At 45.0% G+C, this 23247-nt stretch overlaps 1 protein-coding gene across 1 annotated transcript in view; it reads left to right on the top strand.

Moving 5' to 3' along the window:
- Window positions 1-778: 778 nt before the first annotated feature.
- Window positions 779-23247, top strand: part of KCTD1 (potassium channel tetramerization domain containing 1) — a 96908-nt gene continuing 74439 nt past the window's right edge. The window contains exon 1 of the mRNA XM_015277996.4: window positions 779-951. Within this exon, the coding sequence (XP_015133482.1) occupies window positions 943-951 (9 nt within the window). The 5' untranslated portion in view covers window positions 779-942. The remainder of the gene's footprint in view (window positions 952-23247) is intronic.

The following is a 23247-nucleotide window of genomic DNA, read 5'->3' as shown; positions in this document are numbered from 1 at the left end:
CAACTCCTTCAATCTTTTTGGAATTCTGCATGGTTGAACATTTGCAATGAGTTTGTGTATCACCCCCAGGCATTGATTCAGACTCGATTGGGGCAAAGCAGCCTCCATGTGCTTATTTTTATACACGTCATTTGGGAAGTTATATAGCCAAGGGAAGAGAAAACGCGTCGCTCCGCTGCCAAATTATCACATATCCCTCGATCAGAACGGGAGGTGATCCTAATCAACAAGTGGTGTGACCTCGGCGCGATGGCAATGTCAGGTCAGCTCGGGGAGCGAGGAGACGGATCTGAACACAAATATAGGGAGAGAGACGGAGAGAAAGAAAGAAACAACCAACAATCCTTATAATTATCATCATCTGCTGCTTTTCCCTCTTCTGGCAAAGAAACACTCCATCCATTTGCAGAAATCGCCCGCGGAAACGTTACATCAAAACTAATCACAACGATTAAAATCAGCTTTTCTGTGCGAGAGGAAAGTAAAAAGCAACTTGGAGGCTGGAATGAGACTGTTTTTTCCACCAAAAAAAAAAAAATCGGAAAAAAAAATTACACTCGAGATATATATATATCTATCTATATCTATATGCACGTTTCGAAGGAGATCAATTTAATGCCCGTGTGATCAGTTAATTTAATTTAACTTTTATTTCGGAGATTGATTCATACTGGAGGTAGAGACATGAGCTAATTGTATCCTGATCCTTGCCTTGAGGGGTTTCAAAGCCCTGGAGCAACTATTCTCTGTATTTTGCTCTGTCTACCTTAGCCAAGCTATTGCATTTCTCTCTGGTGTAGCGAGGAGAGCAGACCGCTGCCGGGAGAGAGAAATATCGGAAGTGTGAGTTGGGGGGGGGGGAAGGGGAAAAAAAAAAAAAAAAAAAAAAAAAGGAGGAAAAAAAAAAAAAAAAAAAAAAAGAGGGACACTTTGGCGGCTCCGATGTTCCAGGTAAGGGCTGCTCGGGATTGTTGTTGTTTGCAGCGGAGGGTGCGGAGGGACTCGGGCGCCGCTCGCTTCCACGCATGTGCCGGGCGCTCGCACCCCGCGCGGGGACGCGGCGCGGCCGCAACGCCCGCCGCGCTCCCCCGCGCAACTCGCGCCCCCGCGCAGCGCAGCGCCGCGGGGAGGCGGGGAGGGAGGGAAGGAGGGAGAGAGGGAAGGAGGGGGGGGGCCTCGCGGCGGCGGCGGCGGCGGCGGGCGGGAGGGGGGTGCTCCTCCTTTCCCCACCGCCTCTCCGAAGGGGGGGTGGGGGGGAGGGTGGAAAGGGGGGAATTATTTCATTGAAATTTTGATATTTTCGCGCGGGGGGTGCGCGGCGGGCATTGTTCTTCGGCGGGCTGCAGGAGGGGGCCGCCATTGTGTGTGTGTGTGTGTGTGTGTGTGTGTGTGTGTGTGCCGGAGGCACCTTCCCCCCGACACACGCGCGCCGCGCCGCACCTCATCCCACCCCCGCGCCGCCGTCCCTCCGCGGTGCATCCCCTCCGGAGCCCCCCGCGGGGCCCTTTGTTGCCGGGGAGGCGAGCGAGGCTCGGCCCCGGGGCCCTTCCCCCAACACGGCCCCGGGGGGAGGCGGCGTGGCCGTGAGGACGGAGGGGACTGAGGTCTCCGAGCGTCCGGCCCGGTTCCCCCGGTGTCCCGGTAGAGAGAGGGAGAGAACGGCGGCTTGGTTTTAAAAACCCTCAAAACAAATTTAAAATAAAATAAAATAAAACGAAGCCGTTCGCCGCCTGTTTTCAATCAAGGAGATACAAGTTTATTCGAGAATGCCCCGCGGGCACCGAGCGTGCTGGGATTGTTCGGGCAAATGAAAAAAAGAAAAACGGGCGAAACGCCTCTACCTTCCCAGCGGCGGGGACAGCCCGGCTGCGTCCCCGCAGGGCGGCGGGGAAGGGGCGCAGCACCGCGAGCATCGCCCGCTGTGCGGTGGACGGCGGCGGGCTGCCGGCTGGATGCCTGCTGTCGGTTCTTAGCGCGTCCCCCGCTTCGCCCGAAACGCGACTTTCCGTCTCCTCGGGGGCCGTGGGTGCGCGGAGCTCCGCGCTGAGGCCGCGAGGGGACTCGGGGTAACCCGAGCAAGTTGGTGCCTCGCTGAGCGAACCGTCGCAAAGTGGAACTTTAAGCGATGCCGATCGGGTCGAGGCGCTCCCGTGCGAGGAGGATGCTCGCGAAGTAGTTGGGAGGCACTCGGCGAAACTTCCCGTCGCGTATTCAAAATGACTGCGGTGGTTGGGATGTGCGAGCGAGCCCCGAGAGCGGCACGCAGCTGTAGCACACGCTAGAGGTCCCTCTCACCGCTGTCAGGCGCCGGGGTGCTCCCAGGTTGGGGCTTTCTCCCGCTTTCGCTGCCGTGGCTGCGAACGGCAGCGCTCCTCAAACGGCAGCGAGGAAACGGGCGGCTGTCGGGGCCGCGTGGGCCCCCCGAGCTCCGAGTAACGAATGGGAGCGGAGCGAACGGCACTGTGCGTCGCGTGGGTTTGTCTGCGAGGCACCTCAGCAGCTGGGGCCGAGGTCCGAATTTTACCCGGGGTTTTCTCATGTGGTGGAATTAACGCCCGAGTGAGGGCTTCAGCCTGCACTTTGGGAGTTGCGAAAGCGAGCTGTGCGAGCGAGTGAGGATATGAGTGTTAAGAACAGTCCGTGAGGGTGGTGGAGGTGACTAAAAGCGGCCGAGCCCACGCAGTTTCCACCCCCAGAGCGTGCCACAGAACTAACCAGTCCCCCCAGCCCTCGTGTGTTACAAGCAGCTTTATCACCATTTCACGGATGGAGAAACTGAGAAATAAAAAGAAGGTCACTGGCTTGCCTGGAGCCATATAGCAAATAAAAGATCTAGAATCAGCTAGGACAGATTTAGATCTCTGGCGGATTTGCGCTGCTGTAACCATTGATTTCGGTGGAATTCTCCCAGATTTCGGTCGGGTTCAGACCGTAGGTGTTGCTCTGTCCTTCAGAAACCGCCACCGTTTAAAATCCCACTTTAAACATGTCTGAATGAGGTGCCACAATTTCGGGGCAGCGTTTGGCGTGCATCTGCTATTCAGAAGACAGATTTATTGCAAAACTTTAGCACTGCGTTTCCTCTCCATTCTTTGTTGTTGTTGTTGTTGTTGCTCTTTCGGCTACAGTTTCATCCGTCGCATCGCCGTAGTTCCCTGGTTGATGTTTGGTATTGTTTCCTTAATGAACAATTTCCTCGTGCCTGGTGCAGCTTTTGTTGCTGCCCTCCGAGAAGCGCTACTTACCACATGTCTCCGGCTGAAGCCTCCCGTTGGAGGCTGAGAACGACCCGAGAACAAACGGTTTCACGTGAGGAAGACCTTCCACGCGTGGGTCTCACTCATGCAGAAGTGAAAAACGGGGTGACTATCAGGGATCGAAAAGCCACCCTTTGCCCTGCGTGATGGGTAGAAGACCTGCGTGCGTAGGCTCTTTATCGGATTAAGCCAAGTTTATGTATGGAGCAAATGTGATGTGAAAGGAAATATTCACCGATTATAACAAATGTGAGGACATTATTCAAAGCGGGGTCTCTCGCGGTGAACAAAATATCCTATCTGCCATTCACAGTCAGGCAGGATTTCACGTGAGCCCATCTGGGAAGGAAAGATATTTCTGCTTTCTGTACCCTGCCTTCTTCAGAAGCATTTTCAGGATACCGTAAAGCAGACAGAGAGGCACAGATTGTGATGATGGCTCTTTGCTGCTCACTCGTTAACGTGTGCTGGTGTGTTCGAACCGCTACCGCTAAAACAGTGCAGGGTTCTTGCTTTTGTGTAACCAGTCATCAGCTGGGTTTTGGAAGGTGCCGATGCTTCAGGGAACCCATAGGCACCCACTTTTGCAAGCACTCCTGCAGCAAGGATTATCATAGAATCATAGAATGGCCTGGGTTGAAAAGGACCACAATGATCATCTGGTTTCAACCCCCCTGCTATGTGCAGGGTCGCCAACCACCAGACCAGGCTGCCCAGAGCCACATCCAGCCTGGCCTTGAATGCCTCCAGGGATGGGATTAGACGCCCCCTTTGCTGTGTGAGGCAGTGGGCACTGAGCTCGGGTGAAACTGTTTTCCCCCGACTCCTGAATTTGAGCCCATATATTTAGGAAGTTAAAGACATTTAGGTGGGAATTAGCTTCACAGAGTGTGCGTGAGTTGTTTAAGATCGCACAGCGATCCCCAAGCTGAGTTTTAAATCCCAGAGCTTTTGCCCCCTTTTTACATTCTGTGCAGTAAGCTCCTGTGCCTCACTTTGCAATATGTGTTCAACTCCTCCCTGGTACCAGAGGAAAAATCATGATGCTCAGAAGCAAATTTTAGTGGAGATGCCTGCTGTTACTTATTTTGGACCCTTCTACACAACCTCAGTGGAGCCAAGTTGGATCTCCTTCCAGGAAATAAATTTAGTTAGTTGTTTTTTTTTATGACAGAAACATAACTCCTGCTCTAAATGGAATCTCTTCTGTTGGTCCACATTGCACTTATGTTTTCTTTTTACAGCCTGGGTAAAATTCATCTCTGGTATGGTTCCATCGACTTTTGTGTTGTTTCACAAAGAATTAATTTGCCTTACTGTGTTAACATACAGATTTCTGTGTCCTACTTCCCACAGAATGCAAATTCTTTTTTGTTGTTTTTTTCCTTCTGATTGAAATCAGATAGTATGAAATGCAGACCTTCATTTTTATTTTGTTCACTTCTCCACCTGTGCCGGCAGAGGTATCTCTTCTTTCCCTTCTTCTTGGGTAAATTATGTCCATAGAATCATAGAATGGCCTGGGTTGAAAAGGACCACAATGATCATCCAGTTTCAACCCCCCTGTGATGGGCAGGGTTGCCAACCACCAGACCAGGCTGCCCAGAGGCACGTATTGCATGTATTTATACACTTAGAAAATGTTTATAGGCAGGGGGAGGCAGTAACTACTATCTTCCTAGCTGATAATACCTTCAGCATTTTTTTTAGATGTACATGAAAGCCACGAGCACATTCCAAATTGATGATGTGTGTTGTAGTTTTAATAATCTCGAGTTGTCTGCTGTGAATTTCAATTGTGCTTTTGATCCAGAAATCAAATAAACAACATCCCATGCCCAACTGAACCAAAGTGGATGCTGACAGACGCTCGGTTGCGTTTAAGCCCGTGTTTGTGAAATGAACTGTTCACCCCACAACCTTCTCCTGATGGCTGTTTGTATGGCTGGCTGCCCCACCAGCAATGGAAGCTCCTAGCTTGCTGTGGTTGGCAGGTTAGCACAAATGTGGCTTTGCAGGTGGTTTATGAGTAGCTGAGGTGTACGAGTGAGGGATGCAAACCTTAAAAGTGCTTGTTTGGGCAAAGGACAGCTGATCCTGGCAAATTATGTAGTGGTTTTTACTCACCTGGCTTTCCTTGCTCAATACACTCATACATAAAAAAACAGACCTTTGAGGAAGGGGGAAAAAAAAAGTAGCACTGCACAAGGTTGTCCACAGAAGGGAAGGATTTCTCTCTCACCCAGGCTTTCTACTTGTGATTCTAAGGTGAGACCTGTACAGCTGTGGTTATTCGCTCTCAGCCAGCCCTGGTGGCTCAGTTCTGCTCCAGACCTTGGAATTGGTGTGAGCATCTATGGGATTACCTTTATTTTCATGCTCATAATTCGGAGTGACTAACAGGGTAGCTAGCACGTGGGACTGTGATGGGTAGTACATAAGCTCAGGCATATGCATTCCTGTCCCATCTCTGTGTGAATATGGTGGCCTCTGCCAGACACATAGCTGGTGTGGGGACCGACATATCTCCTGCTGTTGTAATACAATCTGCCAGACTTCATCCGTCATAGCCTTTAGTTTAGAAGTGTGAAACCCCATTGGTACTTGGCTGGATCAGAAATTATGGGTAGTTGTCTCAGGTGAGTCAATTCCACCAGAAATATTAATACTTCAGTGTAAGGAGCAGGTGATATTTAATCTAGAGCAGAATGCGCTACTCAGAGCATCTCTCTTGCAGAACAATGAACTTGGGCTGGAATGAGGGCTAAAAGGATGACCAGGGAGAGGAGTAAAAGGAGATTTGAAGGAACTCGAACGTCTATCTTAGCAGAGCATAGTTTGGAAAGAGACATGACTGTTCTTTATCAATATACACAAGTTGTAAATCCCGGAGAGAAAAATCTGCTCAAGCGAAGTGGTGATAAATGCGGACATAAACAAAGCAGTTGTTTCCAGGAATGCTTCCTGATACAAAATCTGGTATGTGTTGTTGGAAGCGAGATGCTCTTGAACTGAGTGATGCTCTGCTTTGAGCATGCGTTTAAAGCCTGAGCTGCTTGGAGAATATTTACAAAGAATGCCAACTCTTTACCTTGGTGAGCTCACCTGCACCGTCCCAGTAGTCTATGGCCAACTCAGACTGTTTTCATCAACAGTTCTCAGTGGAAAAAAGCTTGATTTTCTCAGGTAAAATTCACTTCTAAAAACTCATAGCTGTTTAAAAGCAGCTGTGGTGGGATTCTTTTACAAAACTGGAACCAGATATTTCCCACAACCAGCAACCACCATTTGTTTTATTTTGAACTTCAGTTAAATGGAAATTTGAAGACCATGTGACAGAAAAATGAAAAAGTATCTGATTTTTTTTTTTCACAGGAAAAAAAGTCCTCAATCACTGTCTGTTACTCTGATCAATAGAAAATTAGCATGTTTGCCCATGAGAGGAATTTTTGATTTGCCCTGTAAGTAGATCCATCATTGCTTCTCTGTTCCAGCTGCAAAATTATTGCTCTATCCATAGTTCTTTTCTTCTTCTTCTTTTTTTTTTTTCTTCAAGTCAAACCATTAATGCTTATTGTTCTCCTCTGATTTATTGGCTGACATTCACTTGGTTATGAATTCACTTTCTCACCTCATCCCCCAGGAGCTGAACTCAGGTGTTCCTTGTGGGTCCTTTCTGACTCTGGATGTTCTATGTTTCTATAATTTTCATTGTACTCTATGACAGGGAAAGGAGGACTTAAGGAAGAAACATACACAGAGAGCCTTTTTCTCTTTTCCTCACTTTCTTACAAGGACTTAAAAACCTCCTCCTCATCATCTGATCACCCTGCAAACTTTCTACATGCTAGTTTACCTGTGTACCCAGCTTACAGATCCTGCTGGGGAAGGACCGTCTCTCCTGCTATAGTAGAACACTGCAGGTATTCAACAAGTAATTAGTAATGATAGCTCCTGCTATCAGTATTGCCAGAGGAGCAGAGGGAAGAGAGGAGAGGCAAGCACTGGAAGCGTATTAATAGCTATTGGAAAAGTAGGTGTTCAGGAGCTGTTACTGTTGCTCAAAGGTAAGGCAAAGTACTTTGCAACAAGAACAGCTCTATTTCCCTGTGTGATCTGAACTTGGAGGTAGCATTAAATGGAAGAGGAGCTGTGGACAGCTCTTTTGCTGTCTTGCAAAACAGATGCAGGCCCACCAGCATGATCTAGGACTGAAGGTAGCAGTGCCGTGGTCACCAGATTGAGTGGAAGGGGTGAAGCAGGGTCTCTGACTAAAGTAGTGATGCCTCTCTCTCTGAGGTGTGCTTCTTTCCAAGTAACGCAAGGAGTAAACTTGGAGGTTTAGTTAAGGCATCTTCCTAAGTGAGATCAGTGGTCCGTCCATCCATTCAGCATTGGGACCTATGCTGAGTAATTCAGGTTGTTGTCATTTCTGTATCCCATTATGTACTCATTATACCAAACACTTTTCTAAACACCGAAGAGTGATACTAGGGATCACTCGCATAAGGTGAACACAGATCTTCCTAGCTTGCTATTGGTAGGCAAATTTGAGATCATTTGTACATAGCAGCCTGATTCATTCTAAATGGAATGGTAGGAAAATGGCCGGATGGGCTTTATGGTCTGTATTGGAGGGAACCTTATGGGTGATGTCAGGGCACCTGAACCAGTGGCTGTGGGTAAAGTAATGAAGACCACTACACTACTAAAGGCAGACTAGATTGACAGAGAAGGATTAGCATTGTAATCATAAAAAAAAAAAAAGATCTTACAGATGTGGGGAGGTTAGGGAGAGCCCTGAAGATTTCCTGGATGTCCAGGAAATGATCACTGCTGAGACCCAGATGGGATCTCACATGGATCCACAGCTCAGCTCTGGAGAAAGAGGAAAGAGAGAAGGGAGCAGTAGAGTTGGGAAGTGGCTGCACATGTGAGCTGAGGGGAAGAGAACCAGACAGCACACCCTTCCTGACCTTCTTCTTGTATTGGCCCACGTGTACAAGGACGGTTTGGGATTCCTGGAGGCAAGATGAGAATATGGTTTTGACTGTTAGCGGGACTGACTGTCAAAGGCTGCTCTGATTCCTGAAAAGTGTGTAGGCTGGACTGCTCCTGTTTGGGGGACTTATGAGAAATCAGCTGCAGCCGTTGCCAGGCTTTCTGCACTCAGGCAGGTAGCACTCAATTGTAGAATATGAAGTTAGCTCTTTCTTGAGAGAAGAGATGATTCTTCCAGAGGAAAAATGGAGCTTTGAAGAAGTCATTTCTTTAGCTCGAAGATCTTCTGTATTTATTACTAGCTCTAATTGTTCCTTTTTTTCTTAATCTTATTGAACAACTTACATCAATATCCTGCAACTGAGAGTTCCATGGGTTCCTTGGAGATAAGCTGGAAAGTGATATCCTTATCCATTTATAAGCTAATGCCATTTTAAGTTCATTTAGGTGCCCTCCTTTTTTATGAAGGGCATCTGATTTCTCCTTCACACCATTCATTACTTTCTATACCTCAATTCTATCATCTTTTACTGTTTTCCCTTCTAAATGAAATGGTCCTGGTCTTAATCTTTTTGTTTAGAAATACCCCCGCACGTCTCTAATCATTTTTGTTGCCTCCGGCTATCTAGCACAGCTATCTAGCACTCCCATCATTGCAACTCACTGGATCTTTTAAAGTGAGTTCCAAAGTCATCAGCACGAAGGAGACTGAGGGATGGTTCTGTGGTTAAGGTACATCACCGGGAGTCCAAAGTCCTGCTTCCACCTCTCCTGCCCTACAACCCTGTGCTAATCACTCAGCTGCAGAGATCTGCAGTTTCCCTTTCAGTCCCAGGAAAAGGCGCTGGGAATTTTCAAGTGAAATATGTGTTTCTCTACGCCTGGATGGAAATTATTATAGAAGCACAACCATACTACGTGTAGTAGCTGGGATTGTTCTTCCACAATGCAGTTGCATGTGTGCTGAAATTTTTAGCTTCTCCCTAATTGTTTGATTGCACGGTGCCTGACTGTTTTCTATTTGTTACACTGCTCTGATATTGGGTTCCAAACAAATTCAATTAAGTCTTTTCTCTTTGTTATTTTATGGTGAACTTCATATGGAAAGTATGAGTTACAAACGGTTTGGGCCAAACGGACACATGGCTTTCATGTGTCCTTGGGGACTCGGAAAGCCAGCGCAGTTCTGCTGAAAGTGAAAAACAGAATCAAATTCCAGCCTCTTACATGCAAGACACGGCCCAATTCTTGGAGGTGCTGGGTACCCCACACTCCCACTTGTACTTCATGTGTGTAGTTTGAAGACTAAGGTACATTTGCAACTAGGCTTGGCTGTTACATCTTTCTAGCACACACCTAAAGCCCATGTCAGGTCTGGGGACCTCCGTGGCTTTCTGTGTCGTTGGTGTCCCATCATTTCTGGCGTGTGGGATCGAAGGTGAACCCTGCTATTACAACCCATGCTCCAAGGAACCTTACAAGCAAACGTTTCCAAATGTCAGCTGGCTGCAAAACGATCATGGCTCAAGCACTGGGAATGATCTTGGAGGTGTATGAGCTACGAAATCCACCTTTTTAGACACGTCTTTTGCCACAAAAGGTGCTTAAGAGGATACGCTTCTTTGATAGGGTGCTACTCCAGCAGAATGGTAAAAACAAGCTGCTCCGATATTTATAGTGCAAAACGAGAGAAAGCTAAATTCTGCTTTAAGCTGTGTTTTTTTCCTCTGGTCGTTATCCTCCTAGCCCCATACCTCCCTCTTTACCTTGATGTCCACGTCTCCTTTTCTGAGCATGTAGTAAGGTTCTGCTCCCACGTATAGCCCAAGTTGCACTGCCTTCTGATGCTGGCTGGCTGAAACCTCTGCTCATATTCCCAGGCAGGCCCTGGGCTGTTCAGTGCTTCTCAGGTCTTTTTGGGAAAGAATCAATCCTGCAAGACCCTCTTGATAACCCCAGCTGTGTTAATAGGCCTGTTTGTGTAATTAAGGATAATGCAACAGGGCTCAGGGATTTTGTTGCATCAAGAATCTTTCAGCTTTAAAAGAGGAAAAGGGTGGTTTGGCCTTCGGTAGGGCTTGGAGGGTTTTGTTTCCCTTATGCCTTATAGCTGGCATTTTGTCAGAGCCTTCTGCTCGCTAGCATTCCCACGACACATGAACATGCTCAAAGAAAAATTCCTGTGAGAAATCACTGGGCTTCATTAGATTTTCAAAGTTCAGAGCTGTGATCCTCTTTACCCCTCTCCGGCAGCTGGCCCTGCCAGATTCTGACTGCTTATATGAACATTTGATAAATCTCACTGTGGACTACATTTGCTCTTTCACCCGAGCAGTTATCACACACATTTCCCTAACACTTTAAAATTATGCCTGCCAAACATTTTCTGATGTAAAGTTAAAAGTCATCTATTACTGAAGTGATTTTTCAGCCCTCCTGGGCATGTTTTTCTTCCCCCTTTTTTTTTTCTTCCTTGTGTAGTTCAGATAGTTTCAAGCTCTTTTAAACAGGCTGCCAAGGGTCAGTTTCAAAATACGTATCTTTTTTTTTAAATTTTCTCTGCCCTAAAAATACATCGGTGCTATTCTTTTCTTTTACAAATCTCCTTTTAAAGCCAAGGTCTAGTGAATGCAATGTCGCCTTGCTGCAGGACTTCAGCTACCTACAGCCAAGTAAACCCCACACCGAGGTGGGGAAGTAAACGATGCTCTGTACAAACTGACCTCCACTACACAGTGGCACCCATCACCTCCAAACTGGGTATGCGTCCTGAAGGGTGCCTCAGCTCCTTCCTGACTACTGTACAGCAGAGGGCACAGGGTTCTTGCCCAGAGGCAAGCTGGGATGTGGCTGTAGCAGGCATCCGGATGGGAAACACTCCAAGCTCCCCCACTGGACTTGTGTGGACCTGGTTGCAGCTTTGCAGCCCAGTGATTTGGTGTCATTTATGGCCAACCTCCATATGCAAACTCTTTTCAGAGCCTTGCCTGACCCTTTCCTCATTTTTCCTGGCTTTCTCTTCCTGCGTGATAGTACTCCTGCTTTCAGTGTGAGGAAGGCTAGTTGTTAGTTCTTTCCTTCCCAGCCTTCTCATTTTCACCCCTTCTCAGCGCTCTTGGCATTTTTGTTTAAATGCCTCTTTTTTTTTCCTTTAGGTTCCAAAGCTGATTGAAACTGATTAAAGCAGTTTGTCCTACCATGGCAAGGAGATGTTAAAACAAAGCATGTGTGCCTGCTGGTTTTAAATCAGGATTTTTTTTCTTGCAGTTTTCCCAGTTTCTTGTTTAACAGACATAGCGAAACAGGATCATGGAGCAAAAAGAGCAACCCTTCCCTTCCTGGAGAATGCCATCCTGATAACACATCCAGCTTATTTTCCAAAACCCTGCCAGTGCTCTTGAACTTACTGAAGCATGCTCCGGCATCAAACCGTCTGACCAATCTTAATTTGTCATTTCCCCCCTCAAAGTGACTTGGCAGGACTTTTATTTGAAATTGCATTTGCCACTTGTTTGTGTCACAACTGTGTTTCATGGGGTATCTGGAAGTATAAAAGCGTGCGCCAGCCTGAAACAAAGAAGCTAATACAAATATCTCCCACCCCAGCACAGAACGAGAAGCCCAAAACATCATAAAAGCCTTTCAAGGTGGAGGAAAAAATCTACCAGGCAGCTAACACTTATATTGTATTGCAATTAAAATATAATCCTTTACATTTCTTGGATTTGGAGGGAGGAGAGGGTTGGAAAGTACGGAAGAGGATCTAGTCAGAAGTAAAGACATTACAATCCCTAGCCTCTGCATGGAACTACTTAAGCATACCATAATTGCATCACAGAAGGTATGCATACCCTGAAACCATAAAGGAAGCAGGAAGGCAAGAAAAAACAAACACAGTATGATGAACCAAACAGGTAACCTTCAGGAAAAGGAAATCTAGCCCTGGCTAACCCAACAGAAAGGAACGTAAACTGGCAAGGAAGAGTGAAAGATGGGAAACTGGAGGACTGGGAGGAAATTTCAAAAGGAAACACACATATTTCTAGAAACAAATGAGAAATACTAACATGTAAAAGAGAGTTGGTGGACTTGCTAGAAGAGGCTATTAAAAATGAAAGGTGTATCACAGAGCCTGCATTATGTCCTCCTGTTAGTCTTTACTCCTTGGAAACATATTCACTCTTTACATATTTTATTTAATTACTAAAGATAAAGGCCTATCAAACACTGGGCTATCACAAGAGAAGCTGCAGGACTGGCATGCTAAAGGAACAGACCTCCCAGAGCAGATGGCATTAATCAAGGCTGAGAGCTGTTAAGAGAATCATGCAATGTTCCCTTAGAAATGGACTACTCCAGTATACCAAATGAATGGAACATTTCAAGCATTTTCCTTTACGACTGAGATCATCTCAGCCTAATGAAAAAGAAGAAAGGGTGAAATACAAAGAAGTAGTAAGGTACAAAACCTGCAGATGAGCTTAATGCTAGGTGTGGTTGAACGAGTAAAGGAAAAACATCTCTCTCCTAATTTCCTAAAAAATCCTTGAGGTTTCTTGGTGAAGCCACGGATTAAACAGAGCCATTTAACACAAATATTAGGGGGAGTTTGGGAAGCTCTCTGATAGGTTTTCTCACAAGACGAGAAAAATGTTATGGTTACGAAAAATGTGTCAGCCAGGAGGTAAGGTGCAAACTTCTGCCTCGTGTCTGATTTGAAATAGAAAGCAAATATCGCCGGAATGAAAAATGAAAGGGCAGCGAGGTTAGGAAGGATGGCAGCAGAATACCCCCAGATAGACCCTTAGGGTAGTCTTTAATACTTTGATCCGTTATCTGAACAATAAAGCGGGGTGTTTGGATGTAATAAAATCAAAAATGTCTGTTCCTTTGGGCACTCGGGGCAAGACAAGACTAGAACTTGGGGACCCAAATAGAGCTCTGTGAGGAGGAAGATGAAATTCATTTTGCTTCTTTGATGACACAGAAAGTGACAAATGTGAGAAGGAATATTCTGAGTTCTCCACACACGCCATCAGGTTACGGGAAACGTCTTAAAGCTTTATTTCATGTGTCACATGCGGTGTGTGGCTGCTAAAGGCAGCGCTGCAGCAGCGGGGTGCAGCAGGCAGCGTGCAGGGCTCCTGGAGGAGCCCCTCAGCTCCTACTCTGGAGGTGGGGATCTCTCAAAACAAAGCTGGGGAAAGCTATGTCTAGCAGCACCGGTATTGCAACCGAGGCTTTGTTCACCTGAGTGTTTCTTCTGAAACATGTATTTTTGGGAAATCCAACACATGATGCTAGAGAACGCTACAACTACAGCAGACACTTAATAAATTTCTAGCAAAATTTATGAAAGGCATTCTAGGCTATCGGGTATTTATAACAAAAGAAAATCTTATGCTGACATTTTCAATATAGGACAGAATACCCACGTTTAGTACATGTGAAAGCACAGTCTATTCCCACGTCCCCTCCTTTTTTTGTTTTACTTTTTGTTTGTTTGTTTTGTTTTTATTTTACTTTTTTTTTGATTTCCAGTGCAAAACTGAAATCCATCCATGAAGTGCTGATCATCCCACGCGTTGCTGGTATGCCTCACGTTGCTATTTAATGCTCTACAGCAAAGCTGTGATGAATTTTTTAAGGAGTACAGTGCCGAAGCCTTTCATGCCATTTATCTACAAAAGCTGTAACATTTTGTGATGCAAAGGTTTTTTCCACCGTTGTGTCTTTTCATTCCCTTGTTCCTGTAGTGATCAAATTCTGCTGCAGAATTACCGTTCAGTTCAGTATGTGGCCATGTGAAATTCTTTTCATTTCTGGAGTGGGCAAGAAAGAAATGGAGACACACTTGAATGAGGAGAAATTCTAGTTTGAGGAAATGAGCAGGACATGATGAAAGCAGAGTAAGCTCCTTTCATCTTACAGCACATACAGCGTTTGTGGGATGTGAGGATTACAAGTTTCTTGTGAATAAGTAGAGTTCAAAATACTCTTATTGGTAGTTTTGCAGCTAGGAGCACTTCAGGGTCCAGGAGTCACCCAGGGAAATTATAGAGAAGGAAATAATTTAGAGGAGAAACTAAAGTTTATTGTGACACAAATGACAGTGGAGAAAAGGAAAATAAATTTCACTCGCGCATACTGTACGTGCTTTAGTCTGCAAGATATGAAATAATAACACAGCCCTTCTGCCAGACTTGATCTACAAATAAAGAATTCCTATGCTTCTCCCTGGTACTCAAGTGACAGTATAGGTAAAATATGGGTGACTTCAAAGTGATATTGCAGAAATATGACATGTTTCTGTGGCTTAAGTAAACAGAAATTAGAGCCATATTTTGTCCTTTTTAGTCAGTGTCCCCAGTGGATGCTTCTGTTCTGGCTCATCCAGAGCATTTTCTAGGAAACTGCATTTGAAAGCCTAGTATTTGATTTGTGGTTTTCTGTAACAGGATTGATAATGTTAGAAGCAGAATGACAAACCTGGGAGAGTGCCAAGATGGCCTTTACAGGGGCTGCTAGAAAATGAGAGGCATGCAGTATATGATGAACTTCTGACCAACCCTTTCACAGAGGCTTCTAGGGTAATACCTACTGTTGTGTGTATGTAAGAAGGTGAGGGGAAAAAAGAGAACAGCCAGACTGTGACTGTGTCTTCTGTTTGCAAAGGCAGATCATATAATCCCCACAGGTGGGTCTCCCACATATGGAGGAGAAAAGGGTTGCTTGGTACACCATGCGTTTATGAATAGGTATGAGTAGGCAGTAAGGCAAAGATGAGTGTTTTTGTGCTCTATTCTGGGTAAATTCAGTGAAGCAGGCTCCCAGAGGACATAGGTTTACCTGAAGAAGCAGCCTTGGAAACTGAACATTCTGTTCCCATTGGGCTCAGGAGAATATGCATCTTCTGCAATGGATAGGTGACACCAAAGGTTAATTTAAAACTATGATCATTTGAATGGAATAACCACAAAGAAAGATAATGATAATAATAATAATAATGGCAGTCTCTTCAATGGCACTTTTTATCAGCAGATTTCAAAGTCTCTAACAAATGAGGTGTTGAGCTTTGGATGCATTTTGCAGAGAAGGAAACTGCTGCCCAGAAGATAGAGTGGCCTATCCAAATTCAGCCAGGGGGCATCTGGCTGAGCCAGGAGGAGAAACCAGAGTGCCAGCCCAAAGGGGAATGCTCTCTCAAAGCATACAGAACCAAGGAGAAGCAGGAACGAAGTCTCTGTATTTCAGCAGTGAGAAGCACTGTACCTTTATTCATTCTTTGTTTAGAATATTAGTACACACATTTTTTTAAAGACAAGGATTTAATTAATTACTGAGCAGTTACTCTACAGGGTGTAAACAAACACTTGAACAAGCCTCTCCTGCCAACTCTGCCCAACACCAACTCACACTTGTTGGATGGGTGCCACAGATCAGTCCTCAGCATGCACAGGACTCAGATAGCAAACCCTGCAGTTGCTGCCACTACCTGCTGAAATCTTTCCATGTCTTTTTAATTGTTTTGCCTAATTTTTCAGCACTGCTAAAGAAGGGTACAGAAATGACTGGCTACAGTTCAGGTAGGATTGGATGATGGAGTCCTCTCCTCAGAAGAGCTTTGACTACACCTGCCTGTACAGAGTGTAGTAAATAGGGGGGGACAAATTGTGATGTTAATTGTATGAGTCTGACACATGGCTAGTTGGGGAAGTCCTCCTGTTGAGCCTTAAGGTTTCTAAACTCCTTTTCAGAAAGGAATCTAGGTGTGCAGGCCCAGTCTTACTCTGAGACTTGATCTGCAGTTTATGTCAGAGGGCTTATGTGCATAGCCACTTATCGGAATCAGCATTTCCCTGTCAGAGGCCTCTCAAGGACTTTCTCTGAGATAGTTTTGCAAAGTTAATGGTAGATGGTTTTTGAGGTAACAGATATGACAGATTTGGAATTGTCATTAATAAATGCACTAGCTACATTAGTTCTAAATTTGATGAGGCTAGTCATTAGTTAATTAAGCTATATTAACAGTTTATCATTCACAAAGTAACAGAGATGTAATTTCTTACTAAAAGAGGTAGCCCTGCTAACAGCCAGTGAGAATGAGACAGACGCACCAATCCACCCAAGTCAATGGAGTGTCTACTTTTAATGCAAGGGGCCCACTTTGTACTCTTGGTGAGATGGGACTGAGTCACGTGTTTTGTGCTGATAGGCATCTAATGAGGCTTGTTGTGTCATTAAATGAAGTTTGGTATAGAGGTGCGTCTGCTCTTTTGCCTTCACTTAAACAACATTGGGTTGTGAAGCCACCACCTTGCATCACTCTGGCTCGATGGCAGTGGCTGCAATTCTTAGTGAGCTCTCAAGGTGTTCATGAGAGATCTCTGAAGAAATTTTACTCTTCGTGTACTTCATCCTTCAAAAGGGTTGTTCACAAACGTATGTGCTGACCAAAAGTGATAACAACAATAAGGCATGACTGTGAAGCCAGGGGTATTTCTCTCTGGTAAGAGAGGGATTATAAAAGTCTAATCAAATCTTCGATTGCAACTTTATACATTCCATTAATATATTTATGTTGACTGAAAATGAAGTTGCAAATAAACCAAAAATTTGATGATTTTTTTTTCAAACCTAATCACAAATTCCTTTGGCGGGGCAGCATATGCTTTGCTGTTGACAGGACTGTGTTTAGCCAGTGTATCAAAGTGCATAACCTTACTGGCCATGACTTGAGCTCACACCACGCTGTGCCCCGTGCCCTGGTTTCAGCCCAGATGGGGCTCACAGCACACCAAGGTTCGGTTGATGCTGAGGGTCTGGGCCAGGCCACTCAGTGGGAAGAGTCGCTGCCATGATGGCACAGGGCAGGGGGAATAGATGCTCTGCCAGATGGGCTGGGCTTCATGCAGGCTGTGGGCTGCAGGTTAGACATAGCTGACTCTGTTGCTATGGTCATCAAGCCTTGTCAGAGCATGAAACAACACACCTCCACATTTGTCTTCGGTCAGATAAGCAAATTTCTCCCATGTTTGCTCAAGTCCAGTGCAAGATAAGCACACTGATTAAATCATGTTCTTTCTCAGTCTGGACTCATCAATTCTCTGCCAACTTGTGGTCACACTGTATTTTGATACCTGGTAGTTTCCTGTACTTTTGGTAGTTTTCTTGTATGTGAAGGTGTAAGGCTTGGACACTTTCAAAGTCTGAAGGCTTTGCACATTTGATAGATGGCCTAGGGCTACAGTGCTTTCTTGATCACTCGCCAAGTCTGTAGCCTGAGATGACCACCTGAGCCAGGTTAGCTCCTCAGGAGGTCTGGAGCATCCATAATTGGCACAGCAAAGTTCAGGTGAAAGGGATGTCTTTGCAAGCCTAGTTTGACTTCATCCAAAGCAATGGCCTTAAGTTTGACCTGCTGAGTGTCTGTCTTTTCTGAAATATTTAGCATTTTTGTAGCATTCAGCTGCAGTTGTATGGAATGAGCACTTGGCTCTTTCACAAATGAGGTATTGAATGACTTGAATCAGACACCCACTTCAGTTTGGTTTAAGTGACTATCCCGGTATCATAGCATAGGAACTTTGTGGCACAAACAAGGTTAATATCAAAAGATATATCCTGAGCTCCAGGCAAATCTACAGACAAACTGTCAGACTACAGATGTCTATTCAATGAGTTCCATTCATCCTCGGCACTGAATAAGGCAAAGGCCCTGTACAAAAGAGAAAATGTGATTAGATCATTAAGTGCAGAAGAAAATGTGGCAGTAGGAAGAAGCATAGGCACACTGGCTTTAATCTACCTAGTGAAGAAACTGTTTTGTGGTGGATGTGGCTGTATGGAAGACCTCAGTGTTGGATGAATTGCATTAACGTAATACTCTTAGTTTGTTGAGCAGATTTGCCATATTCCAGTTGGTGCCCATAAATCCTCAACACAATAAAGTCAGGATCCATTCTATGATCAAAGCTGAATCATATTCCTGCTGCCTTATCTCCTTCTCTCTATTTACAGTGTGCATGTATGATCACACAAGGTAGGCACGAACTCAAATACCAAGGCACTGCATATAACATAATGGTTGATCAGAAACCATACACATTTTTAATGTTCTTTCAGGCCTTTGCTTTTCATCCCTATGCAGTCTTGAAAATACAGTCTTTCAAAATCCTTACAGTATATCTGTGTATCTTTGCATTTTAGAGAAACCCTGGCATTACGTCCATAAAGTACAAGTTAGTCTGTGTTAATAGTTAACTGACTACAGAACAATGGCATGTGAATACAAATTCTTTGTGGATATTGGACCTCATTATTTTGTTCCTGTTGAAACGGTGACCTCACCTTTTAGGCTTGTATAGTCTTAGTGCTGTCTAACACCATGGAAATTGAGGTACTGGAGGTTTTTAAACATGGTTATTGATTTCTGTATGCATTAATAAAAGTGGGGTTTTCTTACATCACAAATTTTGTAACCCAAAGTTTGGAACATGTCACTCCAATTTTTAAGTCAGAAGACAGGCTCAGTGATGAATCCCAGAAAAAAAGGACTGATATCCATTTGTAGCTGCATGGGACTTTGAATGATGGTGGTGTTTTCATAAGAAAGGTGACTTGTATAGGTCGTGTTCACAACAGTGCAATTGTAATAATGGTGATGAGACTCTATCAGTACCTTTGTTGATCAGAATAAAATTAAAACTCTTCCCATTTAAAAATCACATTAATTAGATTGTCAGTGTCTCATAGGTTTGAGAAGCCTATGTACAGAGAAAGGAAGGAGCATGAGAGGTTGGTTGGTGGTCTGTGGTTGGCCATTTTGTATTACTTGGTTAGCAGATTGTTGCAATTTCTTGTAGTAAATTATTTGTGACAGCTACGTCTGATGAAGTCTTGGAGAGACGAAGGAAAATCAACTGAAGAGGAAGTAAAAACAGGGAAAATGAGGCAGATGAGAAAAAATCTGAGATTTAGTTGACATGATATAGGTGAGAATTGTCAGTTAAATGTCCGTAGACTGCACAGACCCTAAGTCAGGGTGCAAATTCTGCGTTCCCCAACACTAGGAGGACATCGAGTGAGTAGGAGGGCCACAAACAGGGGCTGGAGCACCTCCTCTACCGCTACAGGCTGAGGGAGCTGGGGCTCTTCAGCCTGCAGGAGAGAAGGCTCCTGGGCGACCTTGTAGTGGCCTTCGAGTACCTGAAAAGGGCCTACAGGAAAGCTGGGGAGGAACTTTTTATAAGGGCATGTAGCGACAGAATGAGGGGGAATGGCTTTAAAATGGAAGAGGGCAGATTTAATCTAGATATTAGGAAGAAATTCTTTACTGTAAGGGTGGCGTGACACTGGAACAGGTTGCCCAGAGAGGTTGTGGATGTCCCCTTCAGGGCCAGGCTGGATGGGGCTTTGAGCAACCTGGTCTAGAGGGAGGTATCCCTGCCTATAGCAGGCGAGTTGGAACTGGATTTTCAAATATTTTCCATCAGTGTACTGTCCTTCCCATAGCTGTTCCCAGAGCCAGCTGTCTACTCCCACTCATCTAACAGCCCTTCAGCAGCCCTCGGAGGTGACAAGAGGAAGGGACATTGGAGGCAGTGGATTCCATGGCTCAAAAGATTAGTTTCCCCTTCATTTAAGGATTTATCTTTTTTACAGTTGTAAGGATGACTGCTCAAATGTTCTTAATTGTGTCTGCTTGCCTGATGGGAAATGTGCAAGAGCATTTGGGGTCTGTGGCTTTGGTACATGGCAAATGGCAGTTAACAGAACAAAATCTGCCTCTGGCAAATTAACCTTGCACAGATTCTAGAGGCTTTTTTTCCAACAGTTTTGTTTTTATATGTTTTTATTTGCTGAAGCCCATGAAATCAAGATTATCATTTCAAAATGTTTGTTGGGCTGGAGTCCTTCTTGCCTGTCAGGTGCATGTATTTTCTAGCCCTCCTTTCCCACTCATATTCCCCTTTATTTACATCCTTTAGTGTGTATTGCCTCTGATGTCTGACTCATTATGGCAACAGAAGCGCTGATGTCAGGCCCAGAAGCAGTACTTAAAAACCTGCTCCTTCAAGCTCAAAGCTAACCCGGTTTGTGGCAAATGGAAGAAATGCAATCATTTGGCACCTTGTCCATGCACAGAAAACATGCGACATTTCTCCTCTGCTTTTCTGAGAACCTTTTTCTGTTTGACTAGGTTGTCATAAAGACCACTAACTCTGGGGAGTGGCGTTTAATGCTTTGGAAGGAAATGACTGGCTTACTGCATTCTTTTTTGGGTTGCCAAGCCTCTTCCCCCACCTCACCCCCCAGTATACTCAGTCTTATGTCCAGGAATGAAGAAGAATCTCAGATTTCAAAGGGGGAAATAATCTTTCTTAGCCCTTATGTTTGGGATGGAGGGGGAATGGATTGGGCAGCAGGAGAAGAGAAAGGCGGAATAGGACATAAAAACAGGAAAAATGCTATCTGAAGGTTCAAAACCAGAAGATAAGTGAATTCCCCCAACTATTCTGCTTAAAAAAAAAAAAAAAATCAAGTTTTTGTTTTCTTTCCTCATGCTTTGTTTGGGAATGTCTTGTGGTAATGTGTTCTTGAGGCTGGCAAGGCCTGGGCTTTGTTGTACTCAAACAGTTGCAATGACACAGGCTGAAAGCATGGACGTTCCCTACATGTATCTGGAGAGATCAGTGCTGACAGACTGCCGTGGTGCCACCACGCTTCTTTCATGTCGTATGCCAAGGTGTGGAGGTGGAAACTCCCAAGGAGGCTGGCAGGATTACACAGAAAATGGAAGAGTTTGGGACAGGAGGGTGATGATCATCCTGTCCTTTCCACACATACCAGCATTATGATCATTTGTTTGAATGACCCCATAGTGGAACGAGGGATTGTCCCTGAGAAATGTTTCTCATAGAAGAGCATCAGCAGAAGGGAGAGTGCCAGGCACACAACATTTGTCAGCTATTTGTACCAGTGTAGCACCTGACTGCTGAGAGTGAGAGTCAGGAGAAAAAGCTCAAGGGGGCTAAGATGAATTTGTCCACAGTTGTGTTTAATTGGAGTGAACAATTGGAAACTAGTAGGTTTCATACCTCTTTGGGGGCTGCAAAAGAGGAAAATCAAGGACCATCGGTGTGCCTTAAAACCAGGCTTCATGCTCGCTTTCGGGGCAGAGCTGCCCTATCTGCCAGCGGTGACTTTTGCATGGCCTCTGTAAGATGTCTGCCATTTTGCACCACTCTAGAGCCCTTATCAGTGTCTCAAGGAGAAATTCTGCGTTGACTTTGTAGGCGCAGCAAATTTACTTTGGCTTTGCTTGGGACACCAGTGGTCTGACTTGACTTGTGGCATCTGGAGATTTTAAGCAGAGCTGAACAGAGGCTTTAGCAATGCAGGAGGTACTCAGGGCAGCAGATTGTCATGGGCATAAAACCGCTTCGGCCAGAGCCCTAAGAATTGAGACTTGCTCCTGCTGCTTACCAAGGGACTGTTACTGCTGGAAGAGGAAGAGCCAGATTCTGCATCTTGCCAGCTGCGGGACAGAAGAAGTCTGGCTCTGTGGCACCCTTCTTCTGGCTCTGTCACATCTGTCCCCACTCCTCTCCCTCTTCTGTGTCAAATGTCCTCTGACACTGAAATCTGTTCACCACTACCACATCACTGGGGCAGTGAAGTTCAAATTCAGTGGTGCTACTGAGAAGCCTTTACCTGTATGGGAGTCACGAATACATCTGTATGTACCTATGCATCATCAGTGCTATAGGAATTCTCCCACATTGACTCATTTTGTCCACTAAGACAGCTGATGGGAAAAAAAGTCCAGGCAGACAGACCTCATCTTCTATTAAATGCTCCTCAGGAGAGTATTGGATGAATGGCACACAGTCTGACAACAGGATGGCTTTGGGACCTTAAAGGTTCAGATAATTGCCAACAGGCTTGGGCAACATGCAGGGACTGCTGGAGTAAAACACAACCTGAAGAAGAGCAGTTTCAGAATCACTTCATGTTCTCTTGTGGTCCAGCACTAGCCCCCACTTACTCCTGTCATTTATCCTTGTCTCACCTTCTCTTCCTTGGCTGATCTAAAACATCCCTCACATCATGATGTCAGATCTTCTTTGATAGTACTGGGACAGTGGTTCAAGAGGATCAAGAGAGGGTGCTGTTAAAGCAAATAGCCATCTGTTTGATCTCGGTTTCTGGTGGTTGTTGATTTTTGTTTGTTTGTTTTTTGTTTTGATTAGTTTTGGGCTCAAGAGAAATGTCTATGGTGAAATTGTGTTTCCATCTGTTATGCCCTTGCAAGTCATTTTTTGTCAAACTGGTTGTCATGAATCCAAGCTGAGTTCCCTCTGATAGGGCTGGTTTGCAAACTGGTGGGAGATTTTCTAGAGACTTCTCTCTTCTAGAAGGTCTTCACAAATCTGCATCAGTATTAACAAGGGAACATGAAGATCTCATATATATTATTACGGCACATCAGCAGTCTTGGAATCCTTACTGTTTCCCGAGAATGTCCTTTAAAAATAAGATAATAAGCTGAGTGACAGCTGACTACACAGAGCAAGGGAGGCTCCAATTTCTCCCAAGAGGAAACTAAACCAAATTTGTGATGCAGATTATTCTACCAGAAAGTCTTCAACTCCTGCATGTAGATTACTAACATTGTCCCCCAAGTTGTATGCATTTTGCAGTGAGCACAAACAGCATGACGTAGATAACCATGAGGTCTCAGATGACTGCAAACAGCTGAGATTCAGTTCTCCTTTGCCCAGTCTATTTGCCAGGCTATATTTTGTTGCCAGATTCCTGTGTTAATCCGGAATGCAAGGACAGTCCTCATGGTAGGACTCAAAAGAAGAAGGGCAACCAGTGATCTGATTTGAGATTTTCTGTTTTTGCTCTTGGAGTGATTCTTGAAGTACTGCTTTGCAGTAAATAGTAATTTCCACATGAGAAATGTGTCTTCTTCATTATC

This window comes from Gallus gallus, chromosome 2 (genome assembly GCF_016699485.2).
Source record: "Gallus gallus isolate bGalGal1 chromosome 2, bGalGal1.mat.broiler.GRCg7b, whole genome shotgun sequence".
Classification (NCBI taxonomy): domain Eukaryota; kingdom Metazoa; phylum Chordata; class Aves; order Galliformes; family Phasianidae; genus Gallus; species Gallus gallus.
Note: the sequence above shows the minus strand (reverse complement) of the source record. Positions and strands in the feature narration are given on the sequence as shown.